The sequence below is a fragment of the Phoca vitulina genome, unplaced genomic scaffold (genome assembly GCF_004348235.1).
Source record: "Phoca vitulina isolate PV1807 unplaced genomic scaffold, GSC_HSeal_1.0 scaffold26, whole genome shotgun sequence".
NCBI lineage: Eukaryota > Metazoa > Chordata > Mammalia > Carnivora > Phocidae > Phoca > Phoca vitulina.
The window spans coordinates 8,074,906-8,099,830 of record NW_022589729.1 but is presented as its reverse complement, the minus strand read 5'-3'; the positions used below and the strand labels follow the sequence as shown (position 1 = coordinate 8,099,830).

Genomic DNA, 24,925 nt, shown 5'->3' with positions numbered 1-24,925 from the left:
TGATTTATAGCATGTTATTTAACCTCCATGTATTTTTGACTTCCCAGATTTTTTCATATGGTTGATTTCTAGTTTCACAGTATTTTAATCAGAAAAAGATGCATAGTATGACTTTGGTCTTTTGAATATGTTGAAACTTGTTTTGTGGCCTAATATGTGATCTATTCTGGAGAATGTTCTGTGTGCACTCAAAGAAGGTGTATTCTGCTGTATTGGGATGGAATGTTCTGAAAATATCTGTTAAATCTGGTGTCATTCATAGCCACTCTTTCCTTGTTGATTTTCTGTTTGGATGATGTGTCCATCAATGTAAATGGAGTGTTAAAGTCCCCTCCTATTATTGTATTACTTTTGATTAGTTCCTTTATGTTTGTTATTAACTGTTTTATGTATTTGGGTGCTCATATGTTGGATGCCTGAATATTTATAACTATTATATCTTCTTGTTCACTTTCTTATTATATAGTGTTCTTCTTTATGTCTTGTTACAGTCTTTGTTTTAAAGTCTATTTGTCCAATATAAGTATTGCCACCCAGGCTTTTCTTTGACATCCATTTGTATGATAAGTGTTTCTCCATTCCCTCACTTTCAATCTGCATGTGTTGTTAGGTCTGAAATGAGTCTCTTATAGGCAGCATATAGTTGCATCTTTTTTTTATCCATTCCATCACCTGTGTCTTTTGATTGGAGTTTTTAGTCCATTTACATTCAAAGTAATTATCGATAGGTATGTATTTTTCTCCATTTTTTTTCTTATTTTGTGGTTGTTTTTGTAGTTTTTCTCTGATCCTTTTTTCTCTTGCTCTTTTCTCTCATGGTTTTCTCGCTTTAGTGATATACTTGGTTTCCTTTCTCTTTATTTTTGCATATCTATTACTGGTTTTTGATTTTGGTTACCATTAGGTTTGTATATAACATCTTCTGCATATAGCAGTCTATATTAAGTGGGTGGTTGCTTAAGTTTGAACCCATTCTTTGCTCCTCTCCCCACCATGTGGTAGGTATATGGTGTCATACTTTACCTCCCTTTATTATTTGTTCCTTGACTGATTTTCACATATATACTTACTTTCACTGCTTTTATGCTTCCTATTTTTCTTACTCTTACTTTCCTTTCCACTCAAAGAGTCTCCTTTAACATTCTTGTAGGGCTGTTTTAGTGATCATGAACTCCTTTAGCTTTTGTTTGTCTGGGAAACTCTTTATCTCTCCTATTCTGAATGATAGCCTTGATGGATACAGTATTCTTGGCTGCAGATTTTTTCTTTTCAGCACTTTGAATATATCATGCCACTCTCTTCTGGTCTACAAAATTTCTGCTGCTGAATCCTTTGATAGACTTACTGGGTTTTCCTTGTATGTAACTGCCTTCTTTTCTCTTGCTGCTTTTAAATTTATATCTGTATCACCAATTTTTGCTCTTTTAATAACTATGTGTCTTGATGTGGACCTCCTTAGGTTGATTTTGTTGGGGGATCTCTGTGCCTCCTGGATCTGGATATCTGTTTCCTTTCCTAGATTAGGGAAGTTTTCAGCTATTATTTCTTCAAATAAATTTTCTGCCCCCTTTCTTTCTCTTCTTCTTCTGAGATCCCTATAATGCAAATGTTATTTGCAGAATGGAGTCATGAGTTCCCTAAGTCTATTCTCATTTTGCATAATTTTTTTCCCTCTCACCTTCACAGCTTCATTACTTTCCATTACTCTGTCCTCCAGGTCAGTAATTCATTCTTCTGCTTCTCTAGCCTACGATTTATTCCATCTAGTGTATTTTAATTTCATTTATTGTGTTTCTCATCTCTGATTGGTTCTTTTTTATCTTTTGTTGAGGGTCTTACTTATGTCCTCCACTCTTTTCTCAAGTCCAGTGACTATCTTTATGACTATTACTTTAAATTTTCTATCAGGCAAATTACTTATATCCGTTGTACTTAGGTATCTTGCTGTGGTTTTGTCTTGTTCTTTCATTTGGGACATATTCCTCTGTTTTCTTATTTTGTCTAACTCTCAGACTGTTTGGAAAGTCAGCTATATCTACTGCTCTTGAAAGTAATGGCCTGAAGAAGAGATCCTGTAGTGCCCTGCAGTGCAGTGTCCCATGTTCACCCAAACCTGGTACTTTAGGGGGTCACCTATGTATCTTGCGTGCGTCTTGCTGTTGTGTCCTGGCTGCTTTTTCCTTCAGTATAATAGTCTGCAGAGGCTCTCTCTGCCTGTTGTGGGCAGTGTTTGGTTCCTGGCCTGGGTAGGGGGTGCAGCCTTAACAAGGTGCCCAGTGGTCCGCTTGCAAAGTGAGACCTGCCATTGTAGCTGCCACCTCATTGGGCCACTTGGGTGCTGCAAAGCACACATGGGTGGGGTACACGGTTTTAACAAGGTACATAGGTCTTCCGTGGGGCCTGCTGCTGGAGTCACCAGGGCTAAGGTCCCACAGAGTGTCTGGGTCAGGAGATAACAGTGTTGGCAAAGTTTGTGGTGGTCTTTTGGGAGAGGGAACCTGCAGCAGTGGGACTGAGGAAGCTCTGTCTGGAAGGGGTGGGTCCTTAAGCCCAGGGGGCTGGGACTTGGTATAAGCAAGTTAGATAGTGAATGTCTTTGTTGTGCTTGTTCTGGCAGGTGGCCCTCTGTTTATGCTGGGTGGTAGGAGAGGGAAATGGTGCCTGCCAGCTAATTTGTTCCTGGAGGAGTTTCCCTGGGAACCTTACCCTTCCGAGATAGGCTCTGAGTAAAGAACACTCCCTCCTGTATGCCCCAGGTGTTTTCCAAACTTGCTGCTTCTAAGCTGTATCTCAGGGGGCTGTTTGTTGTGCTATCTCCTTAAGGGTGGTGACTCAGCTCCCAACAGCCTCCAGGCTCTCCCAGAACCCAGCCTGCTGATTTTTTTTTTTTTTGTAATTATATATATATATATATATATATATATATATATATATATATTTTTTTTTTTTTTTTTTTTAATTTGACAGAGAGAGACAGCAAGAGAGGGAACACAAGCAGGGGGAGTGGGAGAGGGAGAAGCAGGCTTCCCAGCGAGCAGGGAACCCGATGCGGGGCTAGATCCCAGGACCCTGAGATCATGACCCGAGCTGAAGGCAGATGCTTAACGCTGAGCCACCCAGGCGCCCCTGTAATTTTATAGTTTTTTAATTTTTATTTATTTTTTTAAGTTTTACTTTTTATTTTTTTTAAATTTAAATTCAGTTAATTAACATATAATGTATTATTGGCTTCAGAGGTGATTCATCAGTCTTATATAATACCCAGTGCTCATTACATCATGTTGATTTTTAATATTCCAGGTTTTAAGTCCCAATAATTGTAAGAACTCACAAAATTTGGCCCCTCTTGCTTTCAAAGCCAGTTTTTATGGGGATTGTCTTCTTCATGCAGGCTCCGTAGTGTGATTGTCTGTTTCTCTCCCATCTCTGTGCTTGTGGCTTCCTCTCTCCCACAGTGGGTTTATTTAGCTCCCCACTGCATCTCTGCCCTTCCTACCCACTTTGATGTGGCCTTTTCTCTACCTTTAGTTGTGGAGTTTGTTGTGCCAGTCTTCAGGTCATCTTCTGGGTTGTTTACACTGATGTGAGTTTTATCTAGTTGTATCTGTGGGACAAGGTGAGCTTATGGTCCTCTTACTCCACTATCTTTCCAGTCTATTATTATTATTTTTACATATAGGAAAGCAATATGTTTTGAACAAAGTAATTTTATACTTTACTGAAATTTCTAATTGGGTCTCAGAATTCTTGTACTTTTTTTAGTGCTCCAGCTAGATATTATTGATGGTTTGTTTTCTCATTCAGTCATTCAACAGTCTGATGACAGGGTAGGGAGTAAGCTGGAGCAATGGGAAGCTGTGCTCTTGACACTGTCCTCCCAAGTCCTAATTGACCTCCTGTCACTGTGGATATTGATTTCATGAAGCAAGATCAATGTGAAGTTTCATTGCTCATAGACTCTTTTCTTTTCTGAGTTTATTTTATTCAGCAGCTCTCAGGCTACTTTTCCTTATTCTCCTCCAGCCCAGATTTGCCATCTGGTTTCAACTCAGTCAGAAGCTCTGATCAACAAAAAAAGAAATTACTTGGCTGCAATTTCTCTCCTTTAGTCCTGCATCTGGTTATTCCTATCTTTATCCCTCTTGGTTGGAACTCTTACCTGATTCCTCAGACTTGTTCAGTTATTTCCCACATACTATACTGACTTTGTGATTAAGGAAAATACCCTGTATTTGTGGTCTAAATTTAATTGAATATGAATTTAATTAAATATTCTTTATTCATTCAATTCCTACTTATTCTCTTGAGTTTATGATGGGTTTTGTGGCTGTTCCTTGTTTTTGCCTCTATTTTTTGTTTCTTTTTATTCATTTAGCTGACTTTGGAAATAGATTATAGGCAAAATAACACATTCACTATCTTCCTAGAAATCCATACATAATTATTTTAATAAGCACTCAGTATTAGCTATTATGTTATGCCTTTCCTTAAGTGTCCTTTCTTAAATTTTTAAAATCTTATCCTCTCTTCAAGATGTGGAGCCTAAGTTGTTTTACACTTATAAAACCTTTTTTTTTTTTTTTTGGATTATTTATATACATGGCTATTTTCTTATTTAAAGCAGTTTTACTCCCTTGATTATAGTATTTTCTCATTAAGATGTAGAAGTTTTATCTTTATAATACTATTGAACATTTTCCTATTTCCTATTTTTGACATAGAATACGCATTAAAAGTATGTAAGTAAATGTATGAATGCATAAATTGTTTGAAGATGAGACATATATTCTTAGTACATAAATATTTGTTAATTAAGTTAAATATTATAAATTTTGAGGAGCCAAATTATATTTTCAATAGTAACAAAATCTGATTCTCTTAAAATATATAATACTTCCTTTATATATTGTTTCATGTTTTACAGTAAGCGTGTAATTAAACATTTACAGGAATGCTGTGATACTATCGGAAAGGCCAGTTCACACATTTTATAATCTCTGAGCCGTGTGAGGTAGGTGAAAGAACAAGTGTAAAGTCTTAGCAGATCTCAGTGTGAACCTCCCATTGAAAACACTAGGCATTAATTTTTTTAATCAAATAGAGCTATTGTCACTCAAACACATTATGAATCACCAGCATGTATTGAGCACTTACTGTATACCAAGTATTGCACTGAGCCCTTTATTCTCATTCTCTCCTTCAATTTTCACAACAAACCTATGAGGTCAATACTATTACCTACTCAACAATTCAATTAGAAACATTTTAGTTTTGTTTCATTATGTCTGCGACCTCCCTCTAAGTGGTATTTTTTCATAGGATTCCTTAGTTGGAGTGGAAATATTTGTATAGATGTTTGATAAAGAATGAATAGTTACCTTAAAATAAGGCTAAGCATAGAATATAGATGATGAACCATTTCATCATTAGTTATTTGGTAAAATTAAATGAAACTCATTCAGAGTCAATATTAAGAGTAATTTCTGTTTTGTATTTATTTTCTTTAATAAAGCCCATCCATTTCCTTTTGAAAAGGTATTTTATTTTAAAGCTAGTCAATAAAATCATTTATTTTTACTAAACATTTTAAGTTAATGAAAAGAGTGGTAGATATTTCCGTTTTAGTTATATGAGAGATATATGAATCATGAAAACTGGCTGTTTTGTAGATTCATTTGGTAGGTAAACTGTCAGGTAACCTCCATAAATGGGTTATCATGTTATTTCATTTATTTTTATTATTTGAACTCAAATTAACTTCACAGTTTCACAATTTATCTATTGTGAATCTGAACTAAATAGGACAGAAGAAAAGGTGCAGTTCCATTAAGCTCTAACATATCATTGGCTGTCAGGTAAGCCTTGTTATGCTGTCCATCCTCATTTAACTATCCCACAAGATCTCTTAATGAAGTTAAGCCCCAAGTTCACTCCAATAATTCTGTGGCAAGAGTTTGTGCAATGTAACAATTCATCACTTGTCAGGAAGGCACTTTTAGTTTATACATTTAATAAGGGCATCCTCTAGCTTGGTTAATTAGAAGTGAACAGTTTGCATATTTACTAAATGCAGAGTGTCATTGCCACCACGGCCTATTGCCTACATGAATTATTTCTCTATCTGCAATAAACAGCTGGGTAATTATTACTGCCATAATCAGATAAATTCCCTCTGTAAGGCTTTTCTTACATGGCAATTCTTTGAACTCATCCAAAGCTGAACAAAATTTATGAACTCCAGCAGCTAGGCCACTTTTTCATACTATGGTGTCCCTGTTCACTATTTCAAGGACATAAGTAGAAAACCATTTATATTGTGTAAATAAGGAGAATAAATATGATTACCTAAAGATAACATTTCAATAAACCTCATTTTAAAAGTATAATATTCTGATCTCAGCCGACTAAATGATAGTGGTTTGGCTTTATCTAATTGTATCTAGATGACAGGCTCTTTTAGTAAGGAATAACCTGAGATGTAAAGAAAACATTTTCGTTTTCAAGAACCAAATTAATCTGTAATGTTAGCTGTACATGTTACTTTTTCTCTGTAGAATTATTTTATATGTAAAGATAAAATTCGTATAGCAATTAATTTGGTAGAATTTAGATAATAACACACTAGAGTGTCTAAAATACAGTGCATATTCTTTGCTTTAGAAACAGTCTGTTACATATCCATAATTAGTAATTAATGACATAATCGATATAATCACTTTACAGTATGGAATGATATCTACCAATCTTTCCACATACTATATTTTTAACAGGAATGTATTGCCTTTAACATATTGCTATTTCAAAAAGTTTTCAAAGCCAAGTATATAAAAAGAATAAAAAGCGTCATTCCTGAAATAGAATTAATAAAAGGAAAAAGCTTATTGCATTGGATATAATTTCTTTATATATATGTATTTAGTTTTTTTTTTTTTTTTCAAATTTAACTCTTTACACAATGAATTTTAGGCAGTTTACAAAAAGTTACATAAAAAAAGAGTAAAAGAAGTAAAGACCACAGCAAAGGAAAATACAGAATGATAACTATATTGGTGTGACTGATCAGGAAATGTGATTAGTTAAGTATGTCCCATTGTGAAAATGTAAAAAAATTATGCATATGCCAAGAAACAGCTTTTTCTAGCCCTGATCTCAAAGAAATTTCACATTTGAATCTTCAGTAGGATACACTGGTAATGTAATGAACAGTGACTTCAGTAACTTTTTATTTTAAACAGGAAAAAAAGCCCTCTGAATTTCAAGTCTCTCTTTTTTGTGGTGATATTAAAAAAAAAAAAAAAAAAAAGCCAGAGTATAACATTAAGTTGTTATTCATTTGAAAGCAAGGAACTAAAATATGTTGGTTTGTGGATAGAGTCCAACTTTGAGGAATGGATGAATTGCAAGTTCTTATCTCTCACTTATCCTAGCTGATGTCTTGATATGAGATGGGTGGAAGAGAGTTCCTTTTTTTCCTTTTTAATTCTGTGATAAAAACTGGTAAAGCTATTGTTAATATTGTTGATTGAGAGTGAATTTATATAGTGGAAATCAGATTCTGGTACTTGATATATTTGTGTACAAACTTCTTCAGTCAATATTTGAGGATACATTTAAGTTATTGTGAAAATGTATTGAGAAAATGTAGCTGTTGCTAGAAGAATTACTTATAATTCTGTCCAGTAGGCTATTGGGCCTTCGTATTATCTGTTCTTTAAAGCATAAGACACTGTTGATCATTTTTTTTCTCTACTCTCTCTTACGGCTTAGATTCTGTGACACCACTCTCTCCTGGTTTCCTTTCTACTTTTCTGATGGTTTCTTTTTTGTTTGTGTATTCGCATTTATTTGCCTGATCTTAAATATTAATTTTTCCTCTTTGATGCATTTGCCTTTTCACTGTCTGTGCTCTGTACAATCACTTCCACTTCTGGGACTTCAGCTAACACTTGTCTTGTGATGATTCATAAATCTGGATACTCTGACCAGCATTTTCTTCTGACTTCTTAGACTGATTACAAGACAATTGGCCAATAAATAGTATCCTAAAACTCATTCGATAATTTTCTGAAATTATAGGTGATATACTACTACATGTGATACTACTTTAAAATATGTTGACCTCAACCTTCGTATATTGTTGCTTTACGATAGCATCCTGATTAATTCAGAGATGTGCCTGGATTGAGTGTTGAGTGTCTTGTATGCAAAAGCAGCAGCAATTATTTTTGCTTTAAAATGAAGTTAACACATTTTAAATGAGAGACAATGTGTGATATTTGAGTGAACACAAAGTAAATAAGATCTTGCAATTCTTTTTATATGAAATAGCAATTTAGCTACCTCAACTCTAAACTCTACCCCAAATAAAACATCCGTAGCTTGATACTCCTCCTCCACAACTGAATCACTGTGAAGATACACAAAGGAGAGAAAATATGATGTGCCTTGATCTACCTTTATGCAGGAAAGCCCCCATGCTGTGTCTCAAAGTCACCATCTGTAAAGTCATTTCATTTCACAAAGAAGAACAGGAACCTTGTTAATAATACCTGCCCCTTACCAACCTCAGTGGAATGTTGTGAGGTTGAATTAATGTCTGTAAAGCACTTGGAGCTCCTGAAAATAATGCACTGTGTAAATACATTTTATTATTATACCTACTGTTGTACTTAGCACAATGTCACTCTCAATTATTTGACATCATATATATTAAATAAAATTTTACTTCCTTTTACAGCAACTATCCAGAATAGTGAAAAGAAAGTAATTTTACAGTGAAATATGTGCATATTTTTAGAAAGAATACTACACAAAAAAAATTCTTTTCAACTAAGTTTGTTCAAAGGAGCCAGAAGAAGAAAAAAATTGATTTTCATGAATGATCTTTGAATGGAGTCTTATTGCTTTTTAAAATCATGCAAAGTAGGCAAATGAAATAATGGAGCAATTGGATGATCCCTTTTTATGATCAGAGTGAAGTCATGGTATTGTAATTTTATAACATCGACCATTATCATCTCTTTTACTTTTTTCATTCTCAAAATATCTCGTCTATAGAGTACAAATTTGCTAGCATTACCCTTAGAGAGCCCATTCACCCTAGGTTAGGAAACCTTTCTTCTACTCTAAAGTGCTTTTCCCCCACTTGGTTGTTGATGGACCACGTCTACCAAAGATAGCCAGAGTTTCCTGTGAGTAATCCAGCCTCATTTCCTCACCACGCTCCTCTCTCCCAGCACTTTAGGTCAGTTCCCAGGGCTGCCACCTACATGAAGCCTTTTCTGATTTCTCTGAGTTTAAGCACTGCCTCCATATTTCTTCATCTTCTGTCTGTAGTCTAGTTGGTTCTCTGTTATTTTATTTGTAAGCTACTTGAAGGCAGGGATTGGCCTTTACACATCTTTATTTCTTTTACTATCTTAAACATACTTGTGACTGCCTGACTGAATAAACAAATGAGTGTTCATGTTCTTCATGATATTCATTCTTAAAGTAGCTTAGGCATTTTGAAGAGAAATTAATCTATACAGCAGCAAAGGATTTTCAAGAGTAGCTAAAAGTATTTTCTGAGAGGACTTTTCTAACTATTTTCAGAATGTCAAAGTCTCAAACTGTAGGTTTCAGAGTAAGGCGTGAAGCTCAGGAGCAGCCTGAGTGCTTGAATATTAATGACTGTGTGCTACCCAGTCCTTAATTTTAAACTGTATTTTCCCTTTGTAAAGTGCTACCCTAATGAAATTTGCAACGCTTGTCTGTCCAGCCGGTCCAAGGCCTCGGTAACCAGGTAGACAAAATAAGTGGTTTAAATGGTGTGACTGACTTAAAGGGAAGCTTTTGTTTCTAATACAAACGTTTTGGGTATTTTTCTGACTTCCAAAGAATCCGTTCTAAGGTTTTATCATTCCCCAAATCATTTTGAATGTCACACACCAAGTCCAAGCATATAATTGGCTTTATTTGTGGTTAATATTTTTGCTTATATTTTAGACTTCACTGCCCTTTCTTTCTTTTATTGTCTATTTATTTGGTTAAATTAATATGGACATATTGAGAACATACAATTATGAAAGATAAAACAAAGCACATTCAACAAATTTAACTAAAAGACTTTTATGTCATAATATACAACAGCAGAAAGTAATGCTTTTCAACTTTTTTTTTTTTTTTTGAAGGCTTCTTGCACATCACTGACTTCATTTCCCATTAAAACAGAGTGAGGACTCTGGAGAATTGTCTGAATCCATTTCCTTAGAATTATTTTTTCTTCAAGATGTCACAGATGATGGCAGTTTGTTTTTATTTGAGAGATTATATAATATTATTACCAGTTCCCTCTGAAATTTTGGGCATTTATGCTTTAAAAAAAACTCCATTTTTTTAATTTCTCTGTCAAAATTATGATTTCTATGAAAATATTGTGGTGTACATATCATGTCTCCTTTGTAGTACTTCTCAGTGCTTTAGCTTATATGGTGATACTCATATTAAAATTATTAACTGAATATAAGGCATCTCTTTATGATGTCATATTAGTAAGATTGAATTATCTTAATTCCTCAACGGAGTTGATAATTTCATTGCAGCAGACTAGTGCTTCTCAAACTTTAGGAAGCAGGAGATTGCCTCAGGATCCCCCCCCACCCGCCCAGGGTTTCTGAGTTGGTCTGGGGTGGAGCCCGAGACTGTGCATTTCCAACATTTCCCAAGTGAAACTGATGCTGTTTTCCAGAGACCACACTCTGAGAACCACTTCATAGGCAAAGAGCCAGAATCCTGGTTCTTCCCTACTTCCCAAGAGAGGCTTTCTCAGTGTGGCTTCTTCCCTCTTCTAATTAAACCATCATAAATGATGAAATGTACTACTAGTCAGCTGAGAAATAGTTAAAAAGGATGGTAGCATTTAGTTTATACCAGATATTAGACCAAATACTTTGGGAGGGACATATCAATGAATAAACCTTAATCCTGACCTTTAGGACCTCCGCACTTGGTGGGGAAAGTTCAGGAAGTCGTGTATGCATGTGGCTATAAATATATTGTAAAATATAACAGACATATAAAAGAGAGGATTATGAAAGTAGAAACAGCTAGAGATTATTGTTGAAGTGATCTATGAAGCCTTTTTTTTCTTTAAAGAATTTATTTATTTGTCAGAAAGAGAAGAGTGCGAGCTTGCACAAGCAGGGGCGGAGCGGCCTGCAGAGAGAGAAGCAGGCTTCCCGCTGAGCAAGGAGCCCGATGTGGGGCTCCATTCCAGAACCTTGGGATCATGACCTGAGCCAAAGGCAGCCACTTAACTGACTGAGCCACCCAGGTGCCCCATATGAAACCTTTTTAGAGAAAAGGTAGAGATTTTTGTTTTGGGGTTCTGGACCTACAAAGACGAGAAGATAAAAATTATAATTTTTTTTTTAGTACCCTATTTTGAAACGAATAAGAAAATCAAACAATGGCAAGATATAGTTGACTCTTGAACAATGTGGGAGTTAGGGGCACTGACCCCCCTGTACAGTTGAAAATACACATTTAAGTTTTGACTCCCCCTAAACTTAACTACCAATACCCTGCTGTTGACTGGTAGCCTTACCAATAGCATAAACAGTTGATTAACACTTATTTATATGGAGTATTGTATTCTGTATTCTTACAATAAAGTAAGCTAGAGAAAAGAAAATGTTATTTTTTGAAAAGATTTATTTATTTATTTTGGTGAGAGAGAGAAAGAGAGAGTGCAGGGCGGAGGGCAGAGGAAGAGGGAGAGAGAAACCCAAGCAGACTCCTCCAGGACCCCTGAGATCAGACCTGAGTGGAAACCAGGAGTCAGACCCTCAACTGATTGTGCCACCCAGGCACTCAGAAAAGAAAATGTTATTAAGAAACTCATAAGGAGGAGAAAATACATTTACACTATTGTATTTGTTGAAAAAAATCTGCATATAAGTGGACCTGTGCAGTTCAAACTTGTGTTGTTCAGGAATCAACTGTATTGGATTTGGGCAAAATATGTGATATGAGTATAGTATTTTGCATAAAGGCATGGATTTTGCTGTGAGACCTATATTCAAATTCTAAGTCTCACCTTCTAGTTTGGGAGTTTGGACGGAGATTTAACCTCTGTGACTCTCATTTGCTAATCTATAAAATGGGAGTGCTAATACTTGTCTCACTGGATTGTGAAAGGATTAAAAGTGGTAAAGTGTATGTTTTAGCCAGGAACCTCTTGGAAATAAAATGTAAATGTAGGATTAAACTGATAACACTTTATTAGACTGATAAACTGATAACACTTTATTAGACTGATAATACTTTATTAAACTGATAATACTTTATACTAATATTGAGGGCAGTGAGGATGAGGAAGAGTGGGAGTGAAGTGTCCGAGAATGCAACGATTTGGTGCAGGACTGTATTGGTGAGCCTTTGAGGAATAACAGCTGTAAGGTGGTAGGGAAGTTGAACTGCATCAGAAGTCTCAGCCAATCTCAGGAAGCTCAGGATTTGGATGGGTCTTTAGAGTGGACCCAAAGTGAGACAAAGGCTCTGGGCCTATGTATTCCCTCAATCACCAGTCACTGGATGAGGGATGGAGGGAGAGAGGGACAAAACCTGAGACCAGGCAGCTGATTTTCTCCCGTGGCATACCGCTCGCCGTGCGCTGTCCGCTGCCAGTACTCATGCATTGGTCCTGTAGGGAGGAATGTGATATGATGAGCTCTGCGGCCCTGGCCACCACTTTGTATGGAGTCCCATAGTGACTCAGCAGGGTACAGCAGGTACGCACTGCATGCTCCATTAGCCACATAGGTTTGCAAGGAGAACTCTCAGCAGTGCACAGCAGATGGAAAAAGAGAAAATTTATTTGCACGGCTCTCTCCCATGTCCCATTTCCCACCAGCCATGCCTCTATGCCTCTTAGAAAACCAGATTCCATGCTTTGCTTCATGGATTTCATCTACAAATTACACACTGATCAGGAGAGAGAAAAGAAGAGATCACTGAGGGAATTTGAGAAAGTATAAAAGATTGGTATCCAGTTGAGTTGATAAAACAGGTAGTCTAGAATATGACTTAGAGTGAAAATTCAGTATATAGCTAACACCCGTGTAGCACCTTCCTTTGTGGCAGCCCCACTCTGTGTACTTTACGTAGATAATGTATTTGTTCCTTACAATAGCTTGATGAAAAAGATACTAATACTAATATATTTACATTTTATAGACGAGGATATTGAGACTCAGATATTAAAGCTAGTAAATAGCACAGCAGAGAGTTTATATAACCAGGCGTCATTTCAGAGTTTATGCTGTGAATCATTCCACTGTATTGCTTCCAAGTAGCTATTATTATTTTTATTATTGCTATCATAATTAGAATATGTAAATATTTTATCATAAATATAATTAGCATTAGCAAAATATATTGAATATGAAAGACTTTACAAAAGTTTCAGTAATTTTTACTTTCATTTTTAAACTAATATCACCAGATAATTTGTATTTATGAAAAGTGATACAGGAAGTCCTGGCACTTACCCAAGTTTCTTTAGCTATACAGTAGAAAACAGGATCATAAAATAAAGGAAAATGTATGTGGTTCATTCAATAAAAAAAATCTCTTCTGCATAGTATATCTTGTATCAAGATGACTACAGCCTGATCTGCAATTAGATAATCTGTAAATCTAAGGATCCTAATTCCATTTCTGCCATTAACTGATTTGTTATTTAGAATACATCACTTCATCTCTTTATGTGTTAACTATATTTGTAAAATAAGGTAATTAGTAACATCTATCATATATATATCACAGGACTTTTTTTAAGGATAGAAATAAGAATATATATATGCCTGAAATGAAAAAAATATATTGAAAACAACCTGGAATTATTTGGGAAAAAATTTAACTGTTTTAAAAGTACTGCATTTAAAAAAGAAAATCCCTGGATAAAAAATCGATAATTTTTATAATTTTATAAAGAAACCTAGTTCAAATGGTTTCCATCATTTAGTCTTTAATGGGATCATAATTTTTTATTACATCCTTTACACTGAGACATCTCTTCATCACTATTGATGTAACAAAACTTGTATATCAGGGATAAAAATTTGTTCAGCTCTTCCTACTTGGTCATTAAACAAAGACTATTTGACCTGAATATAACTGTGGTGTTCAATATATCTGTACACTCTCAAGTATGGCAATAAATCAGGAACATAAGATTGATTTTTTTTCAAAAATTGTATAAATTTATTAAATTAATTACTTTTGTGTTTTGAGATTACCACAGATTAGTTTTTCTAATGTTTTGTCAAATTTCTTGGATTTATTTTTAGGCCTTCCCAATTCCTCCTGGGTTTATGGTGTGTTTTCTTTACATACTGGAAGCTGACATTCTTTTACGTATCTCTCAGTTTTTGCTTTCCTTGTCAGGCTCCCTGAGTTCATGCTGTTTTTTGTTTACATTTCCATATCCAGGAGATGGACTGTTTTTACAACATCAAATAATTTACACTTTTGATTTTGTATCCAAGTCCTATTACTTCTTTGCACCTTACCTGTTCATGTGTGTGTGCAATTATATTGGATATTTTTTTCTTTCTTATGTAAGTAAGATCTCTTCTTATTCATTAAATCATTTATCATTTATAGAGCACAAACTTCTTTGTAGATATATTTTTTTATTTTTGTGATTGCTTGGAAAATTACTGTGCTTATCTTTGGAATGACATAAAATTGGATACATGCATATCTGAATAATTATCCTTGTAGAGGCAGTTCGTTGGTTATTTTAAATTATCTTAAAGACTTACAAGAGGAATTATAGAATAAATTTTTTTTACATAATATTAAAAGTAAAGATGAAAATTAATAATGCATTTAGCTTTTTATGTAACATGTGATTGTTATTTTTTCTGGTAAAAATTCTCATTTATTCATATGTACCTGCCTTGAAATTTGTACCTTAAGGACAAAGAAAGGTCACCAATCCTTCTAACTCCTGGTTCTTTGTCAAAAATGGACACAGTTAATGAGGTTTGTTTGGTACAGAACAAATTCTCAGACACAGATAGAGATCCTTTCAATGGAAACAAATTTGTTTGGCTTTACCAGGTTACTTAGCGATTAATAATAGCCTTGAGATGCAGGTCAGAAAGGTCATTGTACCAGGTTGCCAACACAATCTAAATGTGCAGCTAGCCCAGCTCTGTGGGCGCAGAAGCCCCCAAAATACTATGCATAAAGTAAAACAGGCTATTTTCTGACTCCTTTTTTCATATTAATAAGCAATTTTCAAGAGAAGAGTGGCAAAATGAGGGCCATGCCACTCCAAGTAATTCATTTATTTTGCAATTTAATCTTATGTTGAAAAAATTGCTCTGCTGCAATAGCATAGCATGGTGATTTTTAAACGTCAGTGTGTTTCATAAGTAACCTTGTATGAAGTATTGTATTAGTAGCCTTTAACAGAAAATTGCAACAAAAATATTTCTAGACATTGAAGTAGAAATGAGAATCTTTTTTTATTTTTGGAATCTTTCCCTCTACTTTCCCTTGATATCTTTGAGGTAACTGCTCAGATCATTTGCTTAAAATTTTACTTAAAGAACTGGACACTAAGTTACATATCTATTTTTAAAAAAGAACAACATATAATTTCAAAACATTATTTTAACATGAATAGTTACATTTGTTCTGTGAAAATAAAAGATTTATTTTTTTCCATATTTCATAATATCTTATTCTATTTATCAGGCATTTTTCATATAGTATATTTTAAAAGTTTATTTTTTGTTTAAATTTCTTAGATACACACACATAAGTGATGAAATTTTCATTATTTTAATGGAATTTATTATACCTAGAAAGCCATGAACTTATTCACCTAGTTTAGCTTTTATTTTAATTACCTGTATAATTGAACAAAATAACGTTTCAAGTGCAGGTTAATACATGTTGGTATTATTTGAACTGTTAACTGAAGTAAACTTAAGCATATTTATAAAAATCCATCACACTTTCAAAATTAGTCTGTTAGTATACAAAATAAATGATTAGAGATTTGTAAATATGAAATCAAAATTTAAAGGAAATCAGTAGCTCAGATGGTTTCTTGGGATATTTACATATATCCAAAATAGCTAATCTTCAACCAAAGAAAATGGCAATGTAGTCATTCACTTACTTTGCACTTGATATATTTCCTTAGCTGTTGAATTAATTATAATATGTAGATATTTGATTTAAAAAAATTTAACCACTGAAAAATCACTTAAATGCTTTTTAAAGATTACAAAGATTCAGTGGAATGTGCAGGTAAGATCGATTACACCACTGATTTTGATGGATGTGGGTGATGGTAGCCGCTCAAAAAATTTCTTGATTATCATCAGTGGAAGAAGGAAAATGCTAGCAGATTTTTAGTATCATAAATAACTGCAGATTGTTCTGATGCAGGGAGGCACTGGAGGAGTTTGCAGAGATGAAAGAAAGAGAGGAGAAGAAGGCCGACCTCGAAAGGGAAGAGAAGAAAAGAGATTACCAAGCCCGAAAGATGCATTACCTCCTCAGCACAAAGCAGGTTGGTCTACCTGTCCCTGACAGCTCCCGTAAACCACTTGGGCCCCTGGCCTGACAGAGATAAAGTAGCAGGCTGAATGGGACATGACTTGTTGAAAAGATATCACAAAGACACTACTTCGCGTTCAATTTCGTGCTTCTGTGTAGGTGCGCGTAGGCACCGTGACTCGTCTGTGACAGCAGCTTCGTAGGCAGCCGCTGGGACGCCAGCAGAAGGTCCACGTCAGCAGTGTGATCTGCCACTGTGATAACACAACACAAAGGGCATAACCTCGCTTTTGCAACCCATTCTGAGTGGCTTATTGTTGTTTCGAGAATTGATCAAGAACTAAGAAGTTATTAAACCGAGGTCGCTTTCAGGTTTTCTCTTTCACTTGAGCTAATGTTGAGATTAAAACCATTCTTGCACCCTTTCTAAAGTTTGATGCACATTTTCAGGTAAAGCTTTGAACAGACCTGCTTCAGCAACTACATCTTCATAGTGAGATACAAATGTGGAATTTGGAATACTTAGAATGATTTTCTTACAAATGGCAAAATTTTAGTGCCTCAGATCTTGTCGTAGTTGCTAAGAAAAAATACATTGGTGTGTAGAATATTCTGCTCACAAAGAAATATGGTTAAAAAACAACATGAATTTGGGGGTTGAAGTATATTTTGTTAATCGAGCTTCAGGCAGGAAACTAGCAATTTGTGGGTTTTTATTCTTTCTCATAGACTTTCAAGTTCAGTCTCATAGTTCAAATGTCTCAGACATGGGCAAGTCAAGTCCATGGCAGAGTGTCCGTGGGTGTCATCTGAGACTGAATGTCATGGTTCGAGGCATCCAAATTCAAAAACATTAAGTACTGGACTGGCCATGTACATCTAGAACAGAGAACTGCACTTCTAGCCTCTATTTAGTAGAGTAATTAACAATACTTTCGCTAATGATGACTATCTTAGTATTTACTTAGATTTGTATAGCTGAGTTACCTCCATTTAACAGACGAGAAAACTGAAAGAAAATTACGGGACTGATTTATAGACATAAAACTAGTAATAATAGGTCTGGTACTCAAACTGAAGTCTTTGGATTCTAAATACTTAGGCAATAAAGACAAAAAATAAAAAGTCGAGGTATTTTAAGTTTCAATTATAAATCCATAATGATGTAAAAAATTTATCCGTATAATTGCTGGGCTACATTTTTTTAAATGTAGAATCATATATCAGGAATTCTCTTTTTTTAACTTCAGTTATTAGTAATTTTAATTTTGATGAAACTAAGGGAGGCATAAATATATCTTTAATTCTTTAAACCTGATAATAATTATTGGGTACAGTTGTTTATTTTGATAACTCTGAATCCCTTTTATACTTTGAATCTTTCTTAATCTGAGGTCTAATTGTGCTGTTTATACTTATGATGGGTAATGTAACAGCAAAAACAATTTTTTAAATGGTGAAATCAGATTTAATGGAAACATTTGTTAATTCTCTTTTATCCAGGGTTATTTAGATATCAAGTACATAGAGAAATATTTTAGAAAGTCCATAAAGACTTAGTTATTTTACTAATAAAAATAATGGAACAGCAGGGGGTGCCTGGGTGGCTCAGTTGGTTAGGTGTCCACCTTCTGCTGAGGTCATGGTCCCGGAGTCCCAGGATTGAGCCCCACATTGGGCTCTCTCAGTAGAGAGCCTGCTTCTCCCTCTGCCCCTCACCCTGCTCGTGCTTTATCTGTCTCTCTCAAATAAATAAATAAAATCTTTAAAAAAATTTAAAAAAAATAATGGGGTAGTAAATATCCATGGAATACTTACCTGTGCCACAGAGTATGGTAGATACTTTGTATGCATAATTTCTTTATTTTGATTTCATTTTAGTTTTAAATTTAAACACCTGGTTTAACAAATTATTTCACAAACTTGACCATGTGACTTGACTCCTGACCTTAATGAATTTTTAATATTACCACTGTGTTTTAGGTATGTTTGTGTTAACAAATACAAGCTGTCAATGCCCTAGCCCATTTTCCTTCTTGTTTATACCTTGCAGACTGCTGGTAATATCCAGGTATATAAACTTTAGTTTAGTGATCCCTTGTCTCCAGAAATCCTTGGCATCCAATAGAATGATTGTTTTTGAGGCGCCGTGTACAGTAGAAACAGTATGGGCATTTTGAAATCAGAGGTAAGTTGGCATCCAAGCTCTCCCACTTAGGGTAAAATATCAGGAGATTACCTGGAATTGTCTGTTTCACTCTGCAATTTGAAAGAACATTACGAGAATTGAATATATTTAAAATACTATCTGGCCCTTAGAGAGCATTCCAGTAAATGATAACAATCATATTATTAGAATTTAACCTATCAAGGGGCACCTGGTTGGCTCAGTCAGTTAAGTGTCTGCTTTTGGCTCAGGTCATGATCCCGGGTTCCTGGGATCGAACCCTATGTCGGACTCCCCGCTCAGCGGAAAGCCTGCTTCTCCCTCTCCCTCTGCCTGCTTATGCTCTCCCTCTCTCTCTCTGTCAAATAAATAAATATTTTTTGAAAAAAGTATTTAACCTGTCAAGGATAAATGAAGATTCTATACTTTCATTTTCTTCTCTTTGTCTTAGTTTTTGGAAGCATTCATTTTTCTCATTTCTTTTCTTTGCTTTCCTTTAGTTATTAATGAAAATTAGTTAGAAATATTTATAATGATCTTCCCCAACATCCCCCTGCCCCATTTTACAACTGCCCTCACAGGCCTGAGGGCAACAGAGGGAAAATGATGTTCTTAAATCCACTTCCTTGGAGAAGAGTATTCTAAAAATAGCAGAGATTTTCATTTGGATCTGGCAAGTTGGTCTGTTTTGTCATAGTGATCTTCATATTTGATCACAAATAACTGGAGATAAAATACAACCCTTTGAATCTATGCAGACACTTTTATTCCCAAAGCAAACTTTTTTTTTTTTTTTTTTTTGTAATGAAATAGAGCAGTGGTATCATCTTAGTCTCATCTGTTGGCATTGGTCAGGGGATTAGTTTTACTAATGGGATGGTACTGGAATTTCAGATGTTTTATTCCTTATTTTTCATCATGATGTAAAAAAGTTGAATTTTAAATTGATATTACAAGTCGTAATTATAAACCATCTTTACCTAAACAAAAGTATGCAATATTCACCTTAACCTGAATAAAGATATGCAACACTAACATTAATAAATAGATTGAATATACATCTTAACTTTAAAATTCTTTAATTATTCCAAAAAACATATTTTTGAGTACTGACAATCTATCTGATACTGAACCAGGAGTAGGACGTATAAATGTATACTATATGATCCTTCACCACAAGGCATATTCACTCTGATTTCAGTGTATCCCAAACAAATATTTTTACTAGAAAGAAATTTGATACCTTTCAATTGCAGTTTATATAGGTGGTCTTATTGAAATTAACCATTTATATTTATGATTTTGTGATTTCATTTATTATTTTATTTTCACAAAAATCTTTCCTTTCCCTAACCTAAGGAAGACTCAGAGAATGAAAGACACACGTTTCAATTTGAGTATTGTTACTGATTTTCTCAGCATGACTTGGCTATGGGAGAGAAATTAAGCTGCAGATTTCAAAACATTCCTGAGATATTTACAGATTAATTTAATTGCGTGTTTTAAGAGTTTTGATTTCAAATTATATTAAATATACATTTAAGTACAAAATAAAAGCCAGGTATGAATTGAGTATTTGTTATTAAAGGCTTGTGTCAGTTTTAACTCTCAATTTGTGCAGTTATTTGAAAATTTACTGAATAAATATTCAAGTGTAAATAATTTTTATAGGAAGTACTCAGGATAAGAAAGGTTCTGCTGATGTATTTAAAGGGAATAATACTAATAGCCTTTTTAGAACTGTTTTATTAGTGATTTCAATAGTTTAGGAGTGATTTATAATGATATATAATGATAGTTTGTAGAATAAGAATTTTCAGACTAAGTTTTCATAGGTCTAATATAGCTTCACTTAGATGAGTAGAAATAAAACGTTAATTCAGACAAAGAATGCTTTAGAAAACGTAAGGAATTTTCTAAGCCAAAATTGTATTTGTGAATTCATATATAGATAATAAATGAAGTCATATGTTATTTAATTTTTAATAATTTTAGGACTATTATGCTGATATACTGACATACTCAAACTGATAACCTGTTTCAAAGTCAGTGTTAGTACAAATCTAGTGTATATCTTAGAATAGTTCCAAAATATATTCCTGATTTTTACTGATATTAAGTATCTCATCTTTATGCAAGCAAATATGTTAGCACTAATAGGAATTACACAAGTAAATAACTAATATTGCAATGAGTGAATTAATAGACCCCTCAGGGTTTTATTAATTAAAAAGTTCAAGTCATATTAAAGCACCTTTTGTATATGTTTATTTCAGAAAGCTGAACATGGTAACTTATTTGCATAAATAATCAATCACCATTTACTAGTAGTAATAAGGTTAATTTGTTGCTACAGACATAATAGGATTAGTCAATTATATTTCCCAGAAAATACTATTTGTTATGCACCCCATCACCTGTGAAACAGGATTGAGTTTAGTGCCCTTATTAAATGAACACATCAAAAAATCTTTGTCCCTGTAAAAGTTTTATGAAAAGAAAGCTAATTTTAGTTGATTTGAATAAGTAGAATGCAAACATTGCTTCCATTTGTAAATTAAATTTATCTTTCTGCAAAGATTGATTACTTAATAGTTACTTATTTTGATTCAGTAACCAGTCAAACTAAATCTAACACATATAGGACATATTTCCTTTGAATAAAATCTCATGTGCAGATTTGTTTTATTCCAAATAAACTGACTTTCATTCCCGTCCTTGTTCTTGGGTAATAAATTATGTTGTCTGCTCCACCTACTGGTAGATACATGAAAAAGGCCTATTGTTGGACTCATTAGAAGACACTGCCTCTAAAATATTGCCAGAATTTTTACAGATCCTCCTAGAGAACAGCAGAGTTACAGATACAAATGTAAGATTCAAGAACCACATCATAAATAATGTTTAGAGATATAGGTTATTATATAGAATTATATACATTGTTTCCTGATCAGTGAAAAATATAAGCATTTTTTATTTCAACATACTAATAAAAAAGGATGGATACAAAATATATTCATGATTAAGTGTAACTATGTGTATTTTATTTTATAACAATTGCTTTTAATAGTTTATACTTACTCAAGTTAAAACTAAAATGAAAATTTATAAATTTAATTAAAATTTGTAATAGTTTATAGAAATAATTTTCATGTCATCACTTATATAATAGGTTTCCAGTGTTTTTCTTTAATAGGTAGTTTTTATATGGACACTGAGGTAGTGGTTTTCAGTTATTTAAGATTCTTTAAAAAGACCCTGTACTCCAATTATATTGATAAAACTTTATCTTTACTTATTTTATTTTTTGAGAGAAACATGATTTCAGCGACCTTTTTTTTCAAAATTTTATCAAATCACATGTGTATATGGAAGGAAAGTGGCTTAATTAAAAAAACTTAATATAACAAAAATAATTGATAATCTGCTGATATGGATACCATATTGATATAGATACCATGTTTATAAGACAAATATTATAAGGTGAAAAAATGTGTAAATTAAGAAATACAGTAAGTCTTCCAAGTCATTTATTGCTTTCAACTCTATCTCTTCAAAATCATAAATGGGGAGATTTCTGTGCTTAATATGTGATTGCTCACTTTTAATTTGAGGTGATGAAGTAAGAGAAGAATGGCAGCCTTTCAGTGTGTACCTGCATATGGGCAAGCACATGTGCATGCATGCGTGGGGGTGTGTGTGTGTGTGTTATATCTTTGTGTATATGGTGTATTTGGAAAGCATCTTTGGAGATCCTTCTCATAAGGCATTTTCCTTAGTCAATGGTATAGCACAGCAATAGTTGGGAAACTCAAGTGTGATGTTAAAAAGTACCCCTATAATAACGGTCTGGAATATACTTTTACACCCCTGATCCTTATCTAAAACCACTTCTTTGACTTAAAAATATTATGTTCCTCTCTCATTTCTAGGTTGGACCCCCCCCCCACTTTCTCTTTTTCCTTCTTCCCTCCCTTCCCCCATCTCTGTATTTCCATAATTTACATGCAAAAGGATGTATGCCTTGATATTTATGGCTGTTAATAGTATTCACTAGGGGCGCCTGGGTGGCTCAGTCGGTTAAGCTGGGATCGAGCCCTACATCAGGCTCTCTACTCAGCGGGGAGACTGCTTCTCTTCTCCCTCTCCCTCTGCCTGCCACTCCCCCTGCTTGTGCTCTCTCTCTCTCTCTCTGTCAAATAAATAAATAAAATCTTAAAAAAATAACAAACAATGAATCATGGAACACTACATCAAAAACTAATGATGTAATGTATGGTGATTAACATAACATAATAATAAAAAAAATAGTATCGACTATATTGAGTATATTACATTTCTGATCTTCATGGTTTGATGCAACCTGATTTAGGGCATTCACATGGGGTTCCTTCTGCTTTTTGGCTTTTTTTCTTCTTTATGTGCTTTTTTCTTTATTTGTCCAAATCAGTCTTTATTTTGATCAATGATCTAAACTATTCCTAGTCATCCAAATTTTTAAAATCTTTCACTCTTTTTCATTTTCTGTGTAAAATCACAGACTTCTTTCAATTTATTCTTCCTACTGTCTTTTAAATAAATTCCATTATGTCCATTTCCTGAACTCTGAGCAATGGTAATAATCTCTAAAATGATTTTCTTTTTGTTTAGTCTTTTGCTCTTTGTCCCAGTATATTTAGCACTATCAGATAAATTTTGCTACAGTAGTACTTTTTATGTCATGTCTCTTTACAGTTTATAAACCTCCAACAATTCCCTGTTGTCCATAGGATAAAATCCAAAGTTTTCAGCATACGCATTTGAAACTCTCCAGACTGACTCTACTCTGCCTATTTATATTTAGCCTTATCTTCCTTTCCTCCTCAGGGTGAGCATCCTGATACAGTCTGATTTTATATCCTAGAAACAAACAGTCATCACAAGGGTCTCTTTATATGAGATAGGTGACTTCTTGTGGCTTGTCATATTCTGGAAACTCAGAAGCTTCCCTGTTACCTCCCCCACCCCCAAAAAAGAGCCAACATCTCACATATGTTCCACTAACACTTTGATTTTGCCGTTACTTTATTGTTAAAGATACATTTCTTTTTCCTTATTAAAATACTTTTAGAAAGGAGACAGCTATTAAGGTGTTCTTATTAGTATAGCTTGGTGAAAATTAGTAACTGTGAATAGGCTATCATAAAAGGAGGGAAGAAAAGTATGTCCAGAGTCCTGAGGCAATGCCTAGAGTATGAGGACCAAAATGGGCATAAGGTTGGTAACAAAGGGAGCCAGAGATGCTAAGGGATATATTGACTACATGGAATGTCTGGGGAGAAAAGTAGATCCTATAAGGCACTGTAAAGATAATTAGGAGGACATGTAAGAGAAACTTGGCAATTTTGCCATTTTGCTTATCATCTCTGCTATTTAGTATTCCTAGTTAACGATACCACTCTAGATTCCTCTTACTTCTTTCCTACATCACACAGCATTCTCAACAATGAACTCTTAATTCTTACATTATCCACTCCCTGGTTATGGCACATTTTTTTAGGTTGAAAAGGTCTGGCAGTAAAACAGAATTATGAAAGTAGGGAGTGGGAGTAGATTCATAAGTCTTACATGAAGATCTTATATTTGTTTTTGCCAACTTCCCAGTAGTTTGTATGTTTCCATGGAGAAAAATATAAAAAATAGGAACTACGCTGACAGAGGACAGGACCCCTGATTGGAATATACTAGAGCAGCATGGGATCTTTAGAGGTTACCTTTCTAGCTCTTTCTGTTAATAGATTAAAGAAAGCAGGTCTGGAAGATGAAGCAACCTGCTCAAGGTTATATAACTAGTTTATTTAGACTCTGTGGTGTTGGGGCGTCCTCAGTACAGTGCGGCCACAGTGAAAATCCAGTTAGTGATCGACATCTATGGTCTACATGTGATTCACCCAAATAAACTCTATTTGGAAGGGACTTTATCCTAGGTTTCTGACTATCTCTTTATCCTTGAAAACACTAGCATTCTGAGTATGTACTGCTCCTTGAGTTACCCTCAATTCATTGAATTCTCTTTTTACCCTTTCTCTGAAATGTTTTAGTACTTAAAAGGAACATTGATTTGAATGAGTTCATGGACAAATAGAAAAACTAGGCCCTGCATATAAAAGAGTGAATGAAGCAAGCCAGAACATAATGTAGATTTCTATGGTG

General features: G+C 34.3%; 1 protein-coding gene across 1 annotated transcript in view; it reads left to right on the top strand.

The window, feature by feature from the left end:
- Positions 1-24,925, top strand: part of SPATA17 (spermatogenesis associated 17) — a 173,754-nt gene that overhangs the window by 51,214 nt on the left and 97,615 nt on the right. The window contains exon 6 of the mRNA XM_032422499.1: positions 16,456-16,579. Within this exon, the coding sequence (XP_032278390.1) occupies positions 16,456-16,579 (124 nt within the window). The remainder of the gene's footprint in view (positions 1-16,455; positions 16,580-24,925) is intronic.